The sequence below is a fragment of the Egretta garzetta genome, unplaced genomic scaffold, assembly GCF_000687185.1.
Source record: "Egretta garzetta isolate BGI_Z169 unplaced genomic scaffold, ASM68718v1 scaffold297, whole genome shotgun sequence".
Taxonomy (NCBI): Eukaryota; Metazoa; Chordata; class Aves; order Pelecaniformes; family Ardeidae; genus Egretta; species Egretta garzetta.
Genome location: NW_009260410.1, coordinates 1,510,719 through 1,523,713, shown reverse-complemented (window position 1 = coordinate 1,523,713; position 12,995 = coordinate 1,510,719). Strand labels below are relative to the sequence as shown.

At 45.3% G+C, this 12,995-nt stretch overlaps 1 protein-coding gene across 1 annotated transcript in view; it reads right to left on the bottom strand.

Moving 5' to 3' along the window:
• Positions 1-834: 834 nt before the first annotated feature.
• The window catches only part of SATB2 (SATB homeobox 2), a 113,616-nt gene continuing 101,455 nt past the window's right edge, over positions 835-12,995 (bottom strand). The window contains exon 10 of the mRNA XM_009643572.2: positions 835-1,290. Within this exon, the coding sequence (XP_009641867.1) occupies positions 835-1,290 (456 nt within the window). The remainder of the gene's footprint in view (positions 1,291-12,995) is intronic.

The window sequence follows — 12,995 nt, the reverse complement described above, 5'->3', positions numbered from 1 at the left end:
AGTCATTCTGAATCCCATGAAAATTCATCTGTTCACTACGGAAAGGACTGTCTGGAGAGTGGAACATGCTGTATCCTTCTAAGTGTGCATTGTGTTTAAAGTACTTTAACTTACTAGTTTTCTTTTTAAGGTGCCCTGATTTGTTTTTCCATTTTCTCTCTTTTTTTTCCTCTTTTCTTTTTTTGGCAGTGTTGATTTACGTCTTTAAATACATACCTCAAAAATTACCCATCAAGTTGCCAGATAGGAAGCCATATAATAATAATAATAAAAAAAAAATCAGGGATAAACATAGAAAATAAATAGGAATTCAAAAATAGTCACCACACCCTGAGAGCAGGCGGCAGTTTATCAAAAAGCCAAAGCAACTCATTGTGAAGTGGTTTTAATACATAAACAAGTCTCATCTGTAAAGAACTCATTTCACAGTCTATACTTTCAGGTTGTAAAGTTCCGTCCCATGCAATTTTAATATATATATATTTTATGTAAATATATATATATACACACACAAAGTTGTAAATTTTCCTTCATTGATTTCATAGGACTTTCTCTTCCCATTTACTTGCTAGATGTCCCTTTCATAAGTGCAAGGTTAATGAAGGCATAATCCTATGTGACTACAATGATTACTTCAGCCAAATGTAGGAAGTGTAACACTCGAGTGTCTGTGTCAAGGCGATGTCTGATCGGGCAATGCTGAATTCATTCGGTTTGCACATGGATCATGCGCAACGGAAACAAACAAACAAAAAGTAAAAAGAGGAAAAAAAATGAAAATAAAACAAGAAAATCCTTGGATCAACGTATTGCTTTCTGCACTCCTCTCTCACATTATCTCTGGTCGATGTCCGCTGGAGCTGCCTTGCTTTTGTCGGGGTTCTCCTCCTCAGGCTCCACTTTGTACATTTCCTCAGAGCCCTCCTCGCTGTCGTTCTCCTCCGACTCCGTCAGCAGCTCCTCATCCTTGTACTCTGCCACGTCAACCACCGTTCCCAAATGCTCTTTTAGCTTCCCATGGTGCTTTACGTGGTAACGTTGGTTCTGGAAGAACTTGATGATGGTGTGTTTGGGGAGATCCAGCTGAGCAGAGAGGGTGTGGATGGCTTCCTGATCAGGGTAGAGACCCACGTCGTGGATAAAGCTTTGAAGGATACCTAGAGCTTCCAATGAGATCTTGGTACGGGATCTCGGCTTTTTGGCACAACTGTCCTCAGCGGGTGGAGGAGGAGCCTCTTCTCTAGGTGGGGAGTTCTCCTTCGCGGGCTGGGACTGCTGTCTGTGCAGCACCTACAAGATCAAACAGACACAGACTTCATGTACGTGCTGACCCTCTTGGTGCTTGAGATACGGGCACTTGTACAGGTCCTTATGCGGGGTCTGCTTCGCTTTGGTGAAGAAAAGTACTCATTAATATTCGTTTTCCACTACCTTTCTTACCTGTAAGACAGCTGCACCAGTAACTACAGACTGGAAGGAGAAAGTGATGTAAAAGGCAAACGGTATCAAATAAAGATAAACCCAGAAACTAAGTAATAAATACAAAACGTAGGTAACAAAAAGAAATATAAAATAGCCAAAAATAAAAACAAAGTGAAATGGTATTACAGCCTCGTGGTCGTGACGACTGGCCAGTTGTCCCATCTCAGACAAGTCATTCTCCCGCTTTGCTCCTCTTCTCTCCCCTCCTTGTTTCCCCTCGTCTTTTTAGGCTAGAGACTCTCACCGTCGCTACAAGATGCCAAGCACCACAAAGGCCTAATCACACGTGGGATTGTCAGGTGCTACTTTACAATGAATAACGCTTTGGCATTAAAATCCACCACAGCTGCTTTATGACAAAAAAAAAAAAAAAAAGATTAATAAAAGTCCAGACATTTGTTACGATTTTCCTTCTGCGAAGAGCGACGTCGTGGTTGGTTCAGTTGCTTCGCAGAGCTGGCTTTAATGTATCTCTTCAACGGATTTCTCTGTATTACATGTGCATTAATTTCACCAGTTGAGGAGTTCTGAGTTCAAATAATTATATCCCTCCACCCTGAGAAAGCCTCCGGGCAAACGCGGTTTTCGGTCTCGTAACAGATTTTCACCAGCAGTATCTCCTTTTCGGCAAGTTTAAAGAAAGCATATGTAGCTCTTAATCTTCCTAACAGCCACTTAAAATGCCTAAGAGAGGGCCTTGCGCAGCCCTTATTCCAGGGGAAAAAAAATACCTGCTCTGAATTGTTAGGAATACAGAGGAGCTCCATATGCTTTCTTTAAACCCAAATCTATACAAGAGAGATTACTGGCAAAAATCCCCTACAGGATTGAGGGCTGCATTTGCCCAGGGGTTTCTTCAGATGCAGAGAAATAATTATTAGAATTCAGCACTGCAGAGCTAACAAAATCAATATGGATAAATATTTCCTTCCACAAATAAGAGGGAATTCTGGCTCTTCACCCAAAGAAGAAAACGTCTCTGCTGCAAACTGTAACATCCAGAAAATCAACCCTACATTAAAGCTCTCTGAAGGGAAAAAAATAAAGATAAATAATGGAAATGTGCTGAGAACTTGCACCGGATTTTATACGCATACGCAGCCCCCCCTAAAATGCTACGCTACTCAAGAGGGGAGTCCACTGTGGAATACTGGCCTGGTGTGCAAGTAAATAAAAAGGCTCTGTGCCGAAGAGCCCTTTATTCATTTCCTTCACCAAACGCTGCTGTCATAGTAATTTGTAACATCAGTGATCGTCAGTCGCAGCTTTTGAACAGCACATCGGCGTCCCCAGCCACTGCCCGCTGCACGCCTGCGGCCGAGGAGCTCAACCTGGAGGGGATGCTGTGAAAACGACCCGACCCGCCGCCCGGCCCAGGGACTGCCGCTCTTCTGCACATGCGAGGGCGTGCAAGTGCAGACACACAACTGCACGTCCCGCTGACTGCGGCACAAGTCCCCGTCACCGCCACTGCCACGGAGCGACGCTCCAGACAGCGATGGAAAGCACCCGAACAAGGAGGCAGCTTCACGGCAGCTCCACCCCGTCAGCTAAAAGCAGGTGTCACCGCCGGTGGCAGGCAGGGCTTGCCACACTCCTGGCAAGAGCTGCTGGTGGGCAGAAGCGCTGCAAATGTTTTTCGGTGCCAACAGATTCATCTTCCTCTCAAGCATGTAAATACTTCGGGTGTCACAGGCATGGAGCTAACCAAGGAGCCGAGGGAGAGGAGAAACTCAAATGGAAATGATGGGTATTCTGGTTTATGTTTTATTACATCTCTTGTAATAAAAGAGCATAATGTTCCAATGAATGGGATCACTCAGCTGCTCTTTGAGGATTTCTTTTTTGTCCATGGATTGTTTTCAAAGAGCAGGGCTGATGTTTCCAAATAGAAAGGTTACAGACGGGGGTCGAATCCTTACCTACGTTGGCAGGGAGCACTGAAAGCAGCAGAGCTGGGATCACTGACACTAGCCAAGGACCCAGCCCCATGAATCTGTCACGCAGCCCCTACCTACATTATCTTCCCTGTTGTGCCCTATGGTCCCGTCCCCTGACACTGTAAGGCCCAGAGCAGCCGAAAGGAAACAGATTTTACACCACGAATAAACTGCCAGGGAATTTTCAGACAGCGTCATATGCAAAGCCTCAAGTAGCATTGCTAATCAGAAGCTGAATTCAAGCAGCAGCTAACAGAGATAGAAACACATCCAGAAAGAGTGCGAATTACTCAGTTCATTCTTGCTGGAGTTGGACGTGGGCTTTTTTTCCCCTTTTCAGTTGACAAATAGCATGAGAAACGATCCAGCCTGAAAAATGTTACAAGGCTTCCAATCAAATATAATGATGAAAAAAATCCAACAATACAGGATCAGTGGCAGTAAAATGTTTAATTTGAAGGAGATGAAGAGATGCCTACAGCATCTATAAAGCAATCAACCAAAGAGAGGGCTGAGAGAGGGAGGGAAAGAATAATTTTACTTAACCCTTCCTTTTCTGGAGTGACCTCTCTATCCTCTCCAGAAGAAAACATGTAACTCGGGGGTTATGAGTGTAAAATATTAGAAAGAGGTTGTATTTTATGCGACTTACTGTTTTCCTAAATAACACAAAACCCTAAAGCTACCCTTATAACAGATAAATCTCATGACTTCGCTAACTTCTGGGGGCTTGCTCTGGATTTCCAGTGGCATTAACAAAGGATTTCAGCGACACAACGTTACCGATATACAGAGAGATGGACAGACGCGCAGAATTTCCTTCAGGTTTAGGCTGCGATCAGTTTTGTATTTCCTTCCAATAATATGGGCTATTTAATAGAAAAAAGCATGCTTTTCTACGGGGAACAGATCAACTGTTGAGACACACAATACAGTCCGAAATCTAAATTACCTTTTTGTTAAATATTTGCTTTGAACTACGTTTGTAAAACACACTGATCAATTTGGACAATTCGCTTACTTCCTGTCTGGCTCCGCATGCCACAGCCTCACAGAGGACACTACCCATTTTTGGCAGTTCCAGATTTTCCAATTTTGGGGTCATTATTATGCCATCGAATCTGCAGGTAAAACTTCTGCTGCCTTCACGTACCACTGTGCACACTCTGCCATAACACTTCAGGGTTTGGCTCCGTGCCACTCTGCTTCTGTACTGCAAAGAAGGGAACACCACCCATCTTCCGCGACTGAAGTACAGGCTGCAGCGCGTTTTCCAGCGCAGAGAAACCCCCCCAAACTATGGTCTGACCTACCAGGAACACCAGGCCTATGGCAGGCTGCAGGGAGAAGGGATGAAGATGATGGGCTCGGAAGGGTGCGTGTCCCGGCATAGGTGCACCGTGCCCTCCTCTCCCACTCCCCTCTCCTTCCTCTGTGCCCTTCCCCACCACTCTCCGGCCGCAGGTGGGGCAGCCTCCTCCTCCTCCTCCACAGCCACCACCATCTGGAGCCGACTTCCCTTCCCCTCCCTCCCTCCTCACCGATTCCCCATCTACTTTCAAATCAAATGTGAAGATATAGATTTCCTTCCATGCCCACAGGACTTATTTTTTCCATCCCTTCAAGAGATTTCATTTTTAAACTCCACAGGCGTGGCTGCCTTCTCAGTGTTTCAGAACAGCGCCGGGTATGGAAGATGCTGCTTTATGAAGGTTCATTCGGGCAGACTTTAACCCCACAGACACTCATTTTTTTCAAACAAATTAACCAGCACTGGTAGAAAACTCACAAGAAAACGAGTATGATGGAAGTTGACTTTAAAAGATAAAAGTGACTGGTCTTAAATCGCACTGTACTGAAATACGATTTGAAGGCCACAATGAAAACCAGCTGGAAGCCATGTGTAAAATATAATAGTACATGCCTACAGGGAAGGAAGTGAGATATTGAATGATTAAGTTTAGGAGAGTATATAATGTAGTGTATCATTATGGGAGTGATCAGGATTACTTGTAATAAGCTAAGGGTTTGTGGTCTTTCTAAAATCCAAAGCCAAGAATTATTGGGGGGAAGGGATCACCGCACTGTTTTACACGTATCCGCTCCCCATGTCTCGTGACGCTCCCACAGGAGAAACCTGACTTGGGCAGACTGGGACAGCCACGTTCCCACAGAAAAGAGAGGTGAGCAAACCCAAACTGAATGATGAACGTCATGTAATTGCAGTCTGTGTCTGCACTGTATTTAATTTTGGCTGGATTCACTCTCCCACTGATGTTTGTTTCCATTTCCACCCACTTTCTAGCTAGAACTAGACACGTGAAAATGGTGAGTCGCTAAGGGGAGCCAAGCAGGACGCTCGAGCGGGGTACACACACGCACTGGGGCACCAACTACAGCGAGGCACCGGCTGACAATACGCGCTCCGTGAAATGCCACCTTTCGCTGCCTGAACAGCCGTTGCAGCTGAGTAGAAACAGGAACTGCATTTCTACCTGAAAACCTGAGCTCCACGGTTCCGTGGTGCGGTTCTGCCCTTCCCTTTGCAGACAGGATCAGTCATGTGAGCTCCTTTCCGACCGGTTTTGCTGACATGACGAAGTGCCCCTTACTATGAGAAACACCAAAAAACGTTACATTCTTGGAAGACAAGACCATGCATTTGGAGCAGAGACTGCCCTTGTTGAACGGACACCGCCTTCCTCTGTGCGCAGACAGAACAGGCACCAACAGGTACCGCAAGCGGTGTGTGCTGGCCAGTACCGATTCTCATAACCCAAACCCAGCAGGATTTGCTGAATGGATTGGCTTTCTCCCCTCCATGGTGGGAAGGGGTCTCACTTTTTAGCCTTCCTTCACATTTACATTGCTCTTGTAGCCAGCCGTGATACCATATCACACCAAGGACTTTTATGCCAAAGAGAGCACGCTTTTTAGCCTGCTTACAGACCCCAAAATAAAAGCCAGAGAGAATGCCCACACTTTACAAAACGTAGGTTCAGTACCTGCGCTTGGTCCCCCTAACACGGGTCATCTCTCACATCCCTGACAAACATTGATGACGAGCCAGCAGGATTCAGCACCGGTTTGACTCAACGCAAGAACGGATTCACTTTGTACTTCATGTGAGCAAGCCTGTTGGAAAAGCTCCTTCCCAATGACTAGCTGCAGTCAAAGGGAGGGCAGGGGAGAAGCCTCAACAAGGCGTTGGGCCGTGTTCCACTGAGACACGTAGCTGGAATTGGCAATGCTTCACCTCTGACAGCTGAGAGCTCGCTGGCAGTGCCTACCTATCATGTCAGAGTTTGCTTAAGAGATCAACCTCCATCACCTTGCGAAGAAATCTTTTACCTAGAAGGAGGCGCTGTCTGTCCCTCTTAGCAGATTTTACAGGAATAATCTGCAGGAGATTATCTATTCAAACAACCATCCTTGCACTCCCTACTCCCAGTCTCTCACAGTTTCTCTTCGTATACAGAGATGTGCAAGAGAACAGAGCAAGCTGCTGCCATAAGCAGGCTTGCACCCTGACAGCCTCCCAGTCCAGGGCTCGCGGGGGTAAGGGCATTAATTAGACGCAATCACTGTGCCAAGACACTTTACACATTTCCTAGGAATGTCTGTAGAAGAAACTGTAGCAGAAGTTACAATTTGCACCTGTGTTCATTTCTTTTTCCTCTTAAAAATGTGGTTGTTAGACTACTCTTTTTTTTTTTTTTTTTTTTTTCCCCTTGCAAAAATATATTCATTTAGGTAAGCGCTACAGCACTGGTCGCAGCTCCAAATGAAGTATTTTCTTTGGGCTCATTCTCGCAGTGGTGATTTCACACCTTGACACCATAAAGCTGTGTCAAAGACTGTGGTTTAGTTTCCTTGCTTTTCTTGGATTATACAGTATCCTAAGGTCAAAACTCAGGAAAATCCAAAACTGTTATTAAAAAAGAAAAAGTATCTATGAAGTGATGACAAATTGCAGACTACAGGTGTTAGATTACATTTTGACTCCAGGCAGGTTTAATATACTTTAGTTTCCTTTTACAATTGCCCTTAGCAGGTACTGTTATCGGTAAGGGATTTAAAAAAAAAAAATATGGTACTCAATAAAAGAAGACCGTGTCAAAAGAAATCAATATAAGCGTGCAAAATGGTAGGAAGTCTGACATGGATAAATATGTTCACGTTCATCTAACTTCAGCCTGAGCTTCTTTTAATTTCGTAGCTCAAATGCTAGCCGCACATCCTGCGTCTTTTCCAATGCAGCTTAGTAATTGCTTCACAAGAGTAAATGCCGTTATTAGAGATAATTATAACACACGTTTGTGATATGATGCACGCTGTGTCCTGCAAGCCAGACCAAAGCAGCCAACCAGAGTTGGTGGCTACAAGAACTTGTAACCCACCAGCCCTGGGTCCTATTCAGCTGCAAAGACAAAGCACGGTAAAAAAAATCCCCCAGATATTCAGGCATTGGCTAACACCCTTCATCTGCTACTGACCGCCGCTGGAGCCAGAATATTGGATCGGACAAACCCCAAGTCCTAAATCTTTCAGCCCTGAGGTACGAGTCACTCTCTGAGCCATGCAGAAGGGGAGTCAGAGGGAACTACGAGGAGAGAAATGAGTTCCGTGGGGAATCCGAAGTCAAAGGCAAGTTTGGTTTCCAGGCTGGAATGTGAGCTGGTTGAAGTGATTCATTTCAACATCTTTGGAGCACACTCGCCACATGCTTCCCTTTGCTTTATGGCGGTCGCCTTGCTTAAGGGCAGGAAATAGGCAGCGATCTGAAAACATGGCAAGACACTGAACAAACACCCAGCCTCCCAAATAGCAGCCCTATCCTGCAATTCTCCTCTAGGACCATATCATCAAAATTGGTCTAAAAGGTGACTGAAAAGACAACAGGAAGAAAGAAAAAAGAAAAAAATAACAGAACTTTCAGTTGTGAGTTGCTCTTGCCACCCCACGCAAAGTGATGAGCATTAGCAAAACACAATTAATCTTGACTTGAAGGCGGGGGGAAGGTGTCTCCCCCCTCTGGCACACACTGCTCCCATTAATGCTAACAGGAGCTTAGCATGCATCAAAGAGCAAATACACCACAAAACATTTTTAAGAGCTATCATCACTGGAGATAAAATATAAATTACAGCCTGATTACACTGCGCTGCTAAGAGGCTACATGTGCAGCATAGCTCGCAGTGACAACTGGAGATGACCAGATAACTTTTGTACAGGTCTAAGGTTACCGTAAAACATCTGTGAGGAGGAATCTTTCCTTGCCTTTGCTTTCCTTTCAAGAAGCCGTGGCACTGCTGTCTGCACAGTTGTTTGAAGAACGTTTACAAATCAGCTTGACAAAGAGAAAAAAAAATTCTGCCATCACTTGACCACAATCATGATCTTATTCTTCAGTAATGCGTGGCTTATTTCCCTTTCCTGATCTCTGTTAATAGACAGCACGTGCCTACACAATAGCCACTATTTTGTCTGTATAATGTTAAAAAAATAAATCACAAAACTCTGGCAACACAGAGCAGTGTCCCGGTGTTTCCTGGGGTAACCGCTCTCCCTCGAACGCTAAGTCAACTCTTCCCACAAAAGCACAGGCACAACTTTCATTGCTGTGCAAGTGCCTGAGAACTGGCTGATTTTATGGGGTAGCACAAATGAGCTCATGCTGATGAACGTTAGTGGATTAGCTCTGAATTTCCCATCTCTGGCTGGTTTAAGCCAGACTCTTGGGCTCACTGCATAGTAGCTGTGGCCAGTAGTGGATATCCCTTCCTCAAATACCTGCAGCCTAGGAGGGTTGTCAACGACTACTACGCAGCCCGCAGGTGGAGCCGGCACGTACCTACTGTATAAATACCCAACAGGCCAGGTTCACTCCGGCTTCTGCTGGCACAAACCGGGGTGCTGGTGACAGAGACGCTGATGTGGCCAGGAAGCGTTGCACAACGCCGCTGCAGACTCTCTCCTGAAGGCATCCGTGATGGATGGCTCCATTGTCTGGGGATGGGGCACGGCCAGCACAGCTGGCACAGGGCTGGCTTGCTGCATCCCCCAGCAGGCAGGCAGGACTCTGCCGGCCTCGAAGAAGCCACACAAGCCTCTCCTGCCTGTAACCTGCAGCAGCAAGGCAGCCTCCCCCCGCAAGGGAAAAAGCAACCGCCTCATAAAGGTTCTCACTGCCTTTCTGCATGGTGACACTAACTGGAGTAACACTCAAGAGGGACTTCCAACATCTGCGAATGCACCAAGAGCCACAAGACCTTTCAGTTAACACTTACCTTCTTCAAAACAAGACCATGAGCTTTGCGGGCCCTGACTTGCCTCTTCGGTGCTTTCCCTTGCAGCCCTAGCAAGGCTCTCCGGGGCGCTATGACATGTTGAGCCCCGCTTGGCAGTTTCCAAACAGAAACAGAGCTTGGCTGTAGTTGGAAGGAGGGTCTGTCAAAGATTTGGGGTAATTTCTGAGTTTCCCGATCCCAACCCTGCTAATCCTAATGAGGAGCTGGCAGAATGCCACGGGAATGAAGGGAATAACAAAAGGCTTTTTGGTTTGCTTTTCTGCAGACGAAATACTTTGTGTATCCCCCACATTTTCTTGTTTAATTAACACTACACACATCCTCCTTTCCACTCGAAAATCAGAAGAGTACTTGCGGGCAGCATGAGCAAGATCTTCCCCGACAAGCCCCAACCTAGAGCCATGCTTAAGGCCAAGCTCTAAACCCCTAACTATGGTGGCACGGATGGCGCCACTATAATCATGTTGTTTTCCAGTTACTCAGATCGGGAGTAGGCACTGCATTATTTCAGGAAGAATATGTTTGGATTAGACACTGGATTCTGGGGGGGTATATGGGGGGGTGGGTAATTATTTGTCCCATCAAACTGGTTTAGGTCCTTACAGATGGCTATTTGGGGTTCCAGGAATACCCAACTGTACTGCTAATTTTTACAATGGGGGCAGTTAGAAGTCAGAAGAACCTGACTGTTATGGTTAGTGAAAATAGTAGATTTGTGCTGATAAAACACTACTCAGCATGTTTTTTGCTTTCTAGACGTAACCACCAATGCACTTAATAACAGGACTTGAGCAAACTATACTGTGTGAATCAAACACATAAAAGTATAAATATTCCTTTTTTTAGAAAGCAAGTCTTAAAAAGTGCATTATAATCAACTACCATGGTAAAAGGCAAAATATCCAGCATTACCACACATGCAACTGGCATAATGTGCTTTATTATACCCTTAGCTTGAAACTGGGTAAATAAAAATCAAATGACCAAAGTACAGTCTCCTGCACAGATTAGGGCACTGAGGACAGGAGAATTAGATCTGAAATCCTTTGTCTTCCTGATTACACTCTGGAAAAGTGTGGATGCATCCGGAAGACTGAGGAAGCTACACTAGTGTTACTGCTCTCCACCTCTCGCTACTCTGACCTGTACCTATTTTATAGGTTCTGGATGCTGGAAGAAAAAGGCTTTATTTAAAGTAAAGAGGACTCGCAGTTTATATTCACAGTACGAGAAAATATGCAGCTGGGGAAAATATGAAGATGTTCATTTTTAATAAAATGGTTTAACAGACGGCCAACAAGGCAGTATTGGGATAAAGCAGAGGATGACACTGCCATAGCCCTGGGATCCATCCCCGGCTTTGCCGCTGCCTGCTGTGGGGAGCTCTGGGGACCGCTCAGCCCGTGGCTGGCTACACACACGGAATCGCAGGGGCAAGCTCGTGCAGCTTGTGTAGGGCTGCGTGCAAGGAGCCCCGGGCTTTCGCTAGAAATGCAAAACACCGTTCTTCGCTTCATTAAGATTGCAATTATGTGGCATTTTTCAGTCAAAAATCTTTCTTTTGCTCAAAAATGTTGACTGAGTGACATCAAAGTATTGCCTAAATAAAGTCTACTTTGTAACTGTTTGCCTGGGGTGGCAGGGGGTGTGTCTGTGCGTGTGCATGTGTGTGTGTATTCTGACAAAGTTCAAGCAGCTGTTTAGGCACTTTTAATGAAACTGCATATTGTGGCCGCTTTTATTCGGAGCGACTTTTACTCTTCAAATTCTTCCTCTTTTCCTTTAAAGCATTATGTTGCTCTAAACTGCCACAGACCTTTTTGTTTTCAAATTTTAACTGAAAATAATAATTTTAAAAGCGCTAACATATTTTTTTTTCCTTTCAGTATTTCAGAAATGTCAGCAACCCCTTAAACTCAGCTCAAGCACTTCTATAGCTCTAGGCTGTACCACCCAAGGACCAGAAGCTGAGAGCCATCTATCCACCCACCTACCTCCTTCACCGTTGTATTTACAAAGGGTTGTACTGATGGGAGCGCTGAAAGAATGAAATGCAATGCAGTTTATAGAAGGAGCTGGATGTGAATCTTTCCCATCTCAAAATCCAATAAAGCTTATGATTTTTATTGCATGTGGGAGTCCTTTGGTCTATGTAATACTGATTAGCAGCTTGGCCAGCAAGTCCGATAAAACCAGAAAGCACTTTCGAATATATCCTGGTCAGAGACACTCGGGACCAAAGCGTGCATGTTGCAGTGGATGGCCCCAGGGGCACACAGAGACTTCGGGATTTCTGCCTTGGTTCTGTCCCACCTCACCATGGTTTTGTTCCATTCTCTCCGGAAAGAACGACTCCAAGCCTCTCTTATCCTTGAATCTTCCCAGAAAGAAGGCATCATCTCAAAACTATTCCCCCTCACTTTTCCAACATGCATGAACCCCCAAAATTTACAACCTGCTTCAGTCAGGGCTCTGGACTGGACTTTAATGGATCCCAAACTGATTTAAACAAGGGAACACCAGGAATAACATTACCCCGAGTCAGCAATGCTTCCCCAGTGCTAATCAGGCCATTAAAAAAGCATAAGCAGTTCGTTTGACACAGAGGGACAAAGACAACCACAGAAATTAATCAAAACCAAGGAAAAATGAGAGATTAAAAGTAATAATACTCCTCTCAGCAAACCACAGTCTTGAATGCACGATAAGTGGCTAAAAGACACAATCACTGCAAGATCTGGAGAAAAAAAAAAAAAAAAAAAAAAAAAAAGTCTCCCGACCGAGTGAAGCGTAAATTAAACTCGCTCTGGTACAGAAGCATTTCCTTCACAGGGCAGTACTCACTGCCATCGGGAAATCCAGACCCATTTGCTGCAAACGAGGGCTGCCGCAGCTGACCTTCCCTGATGTCGCTTACGGAAAACACACACGCTCAAAGTCAACAGTTGGAGGGAAAGGAAGAAAAACCCAAACGCGGCAGACTTGCTAAAAGAGATTTCCATGGAGGTTCCCTCCCCAAATAAGCAGATGGTTTCCAGTTAGTCAGGGGCAGGGACTGCCCGTGTGGTTTCCTGCCTGCTTGCCTTTGCAGCTTATCTAGATCTCATCAAGATACACAGTCTGAAAAAATTAGAATGGCTAAGTACAGAAATTGGGGAAACTATATAAAAATGAGCCTTGGTTTGCACTTGTGCACACGAGCAGGGCAATCTGTGCCTGCGGGTGGGATGGACGCAGTGGTGCCGACCCCTTTGCCGGGGCA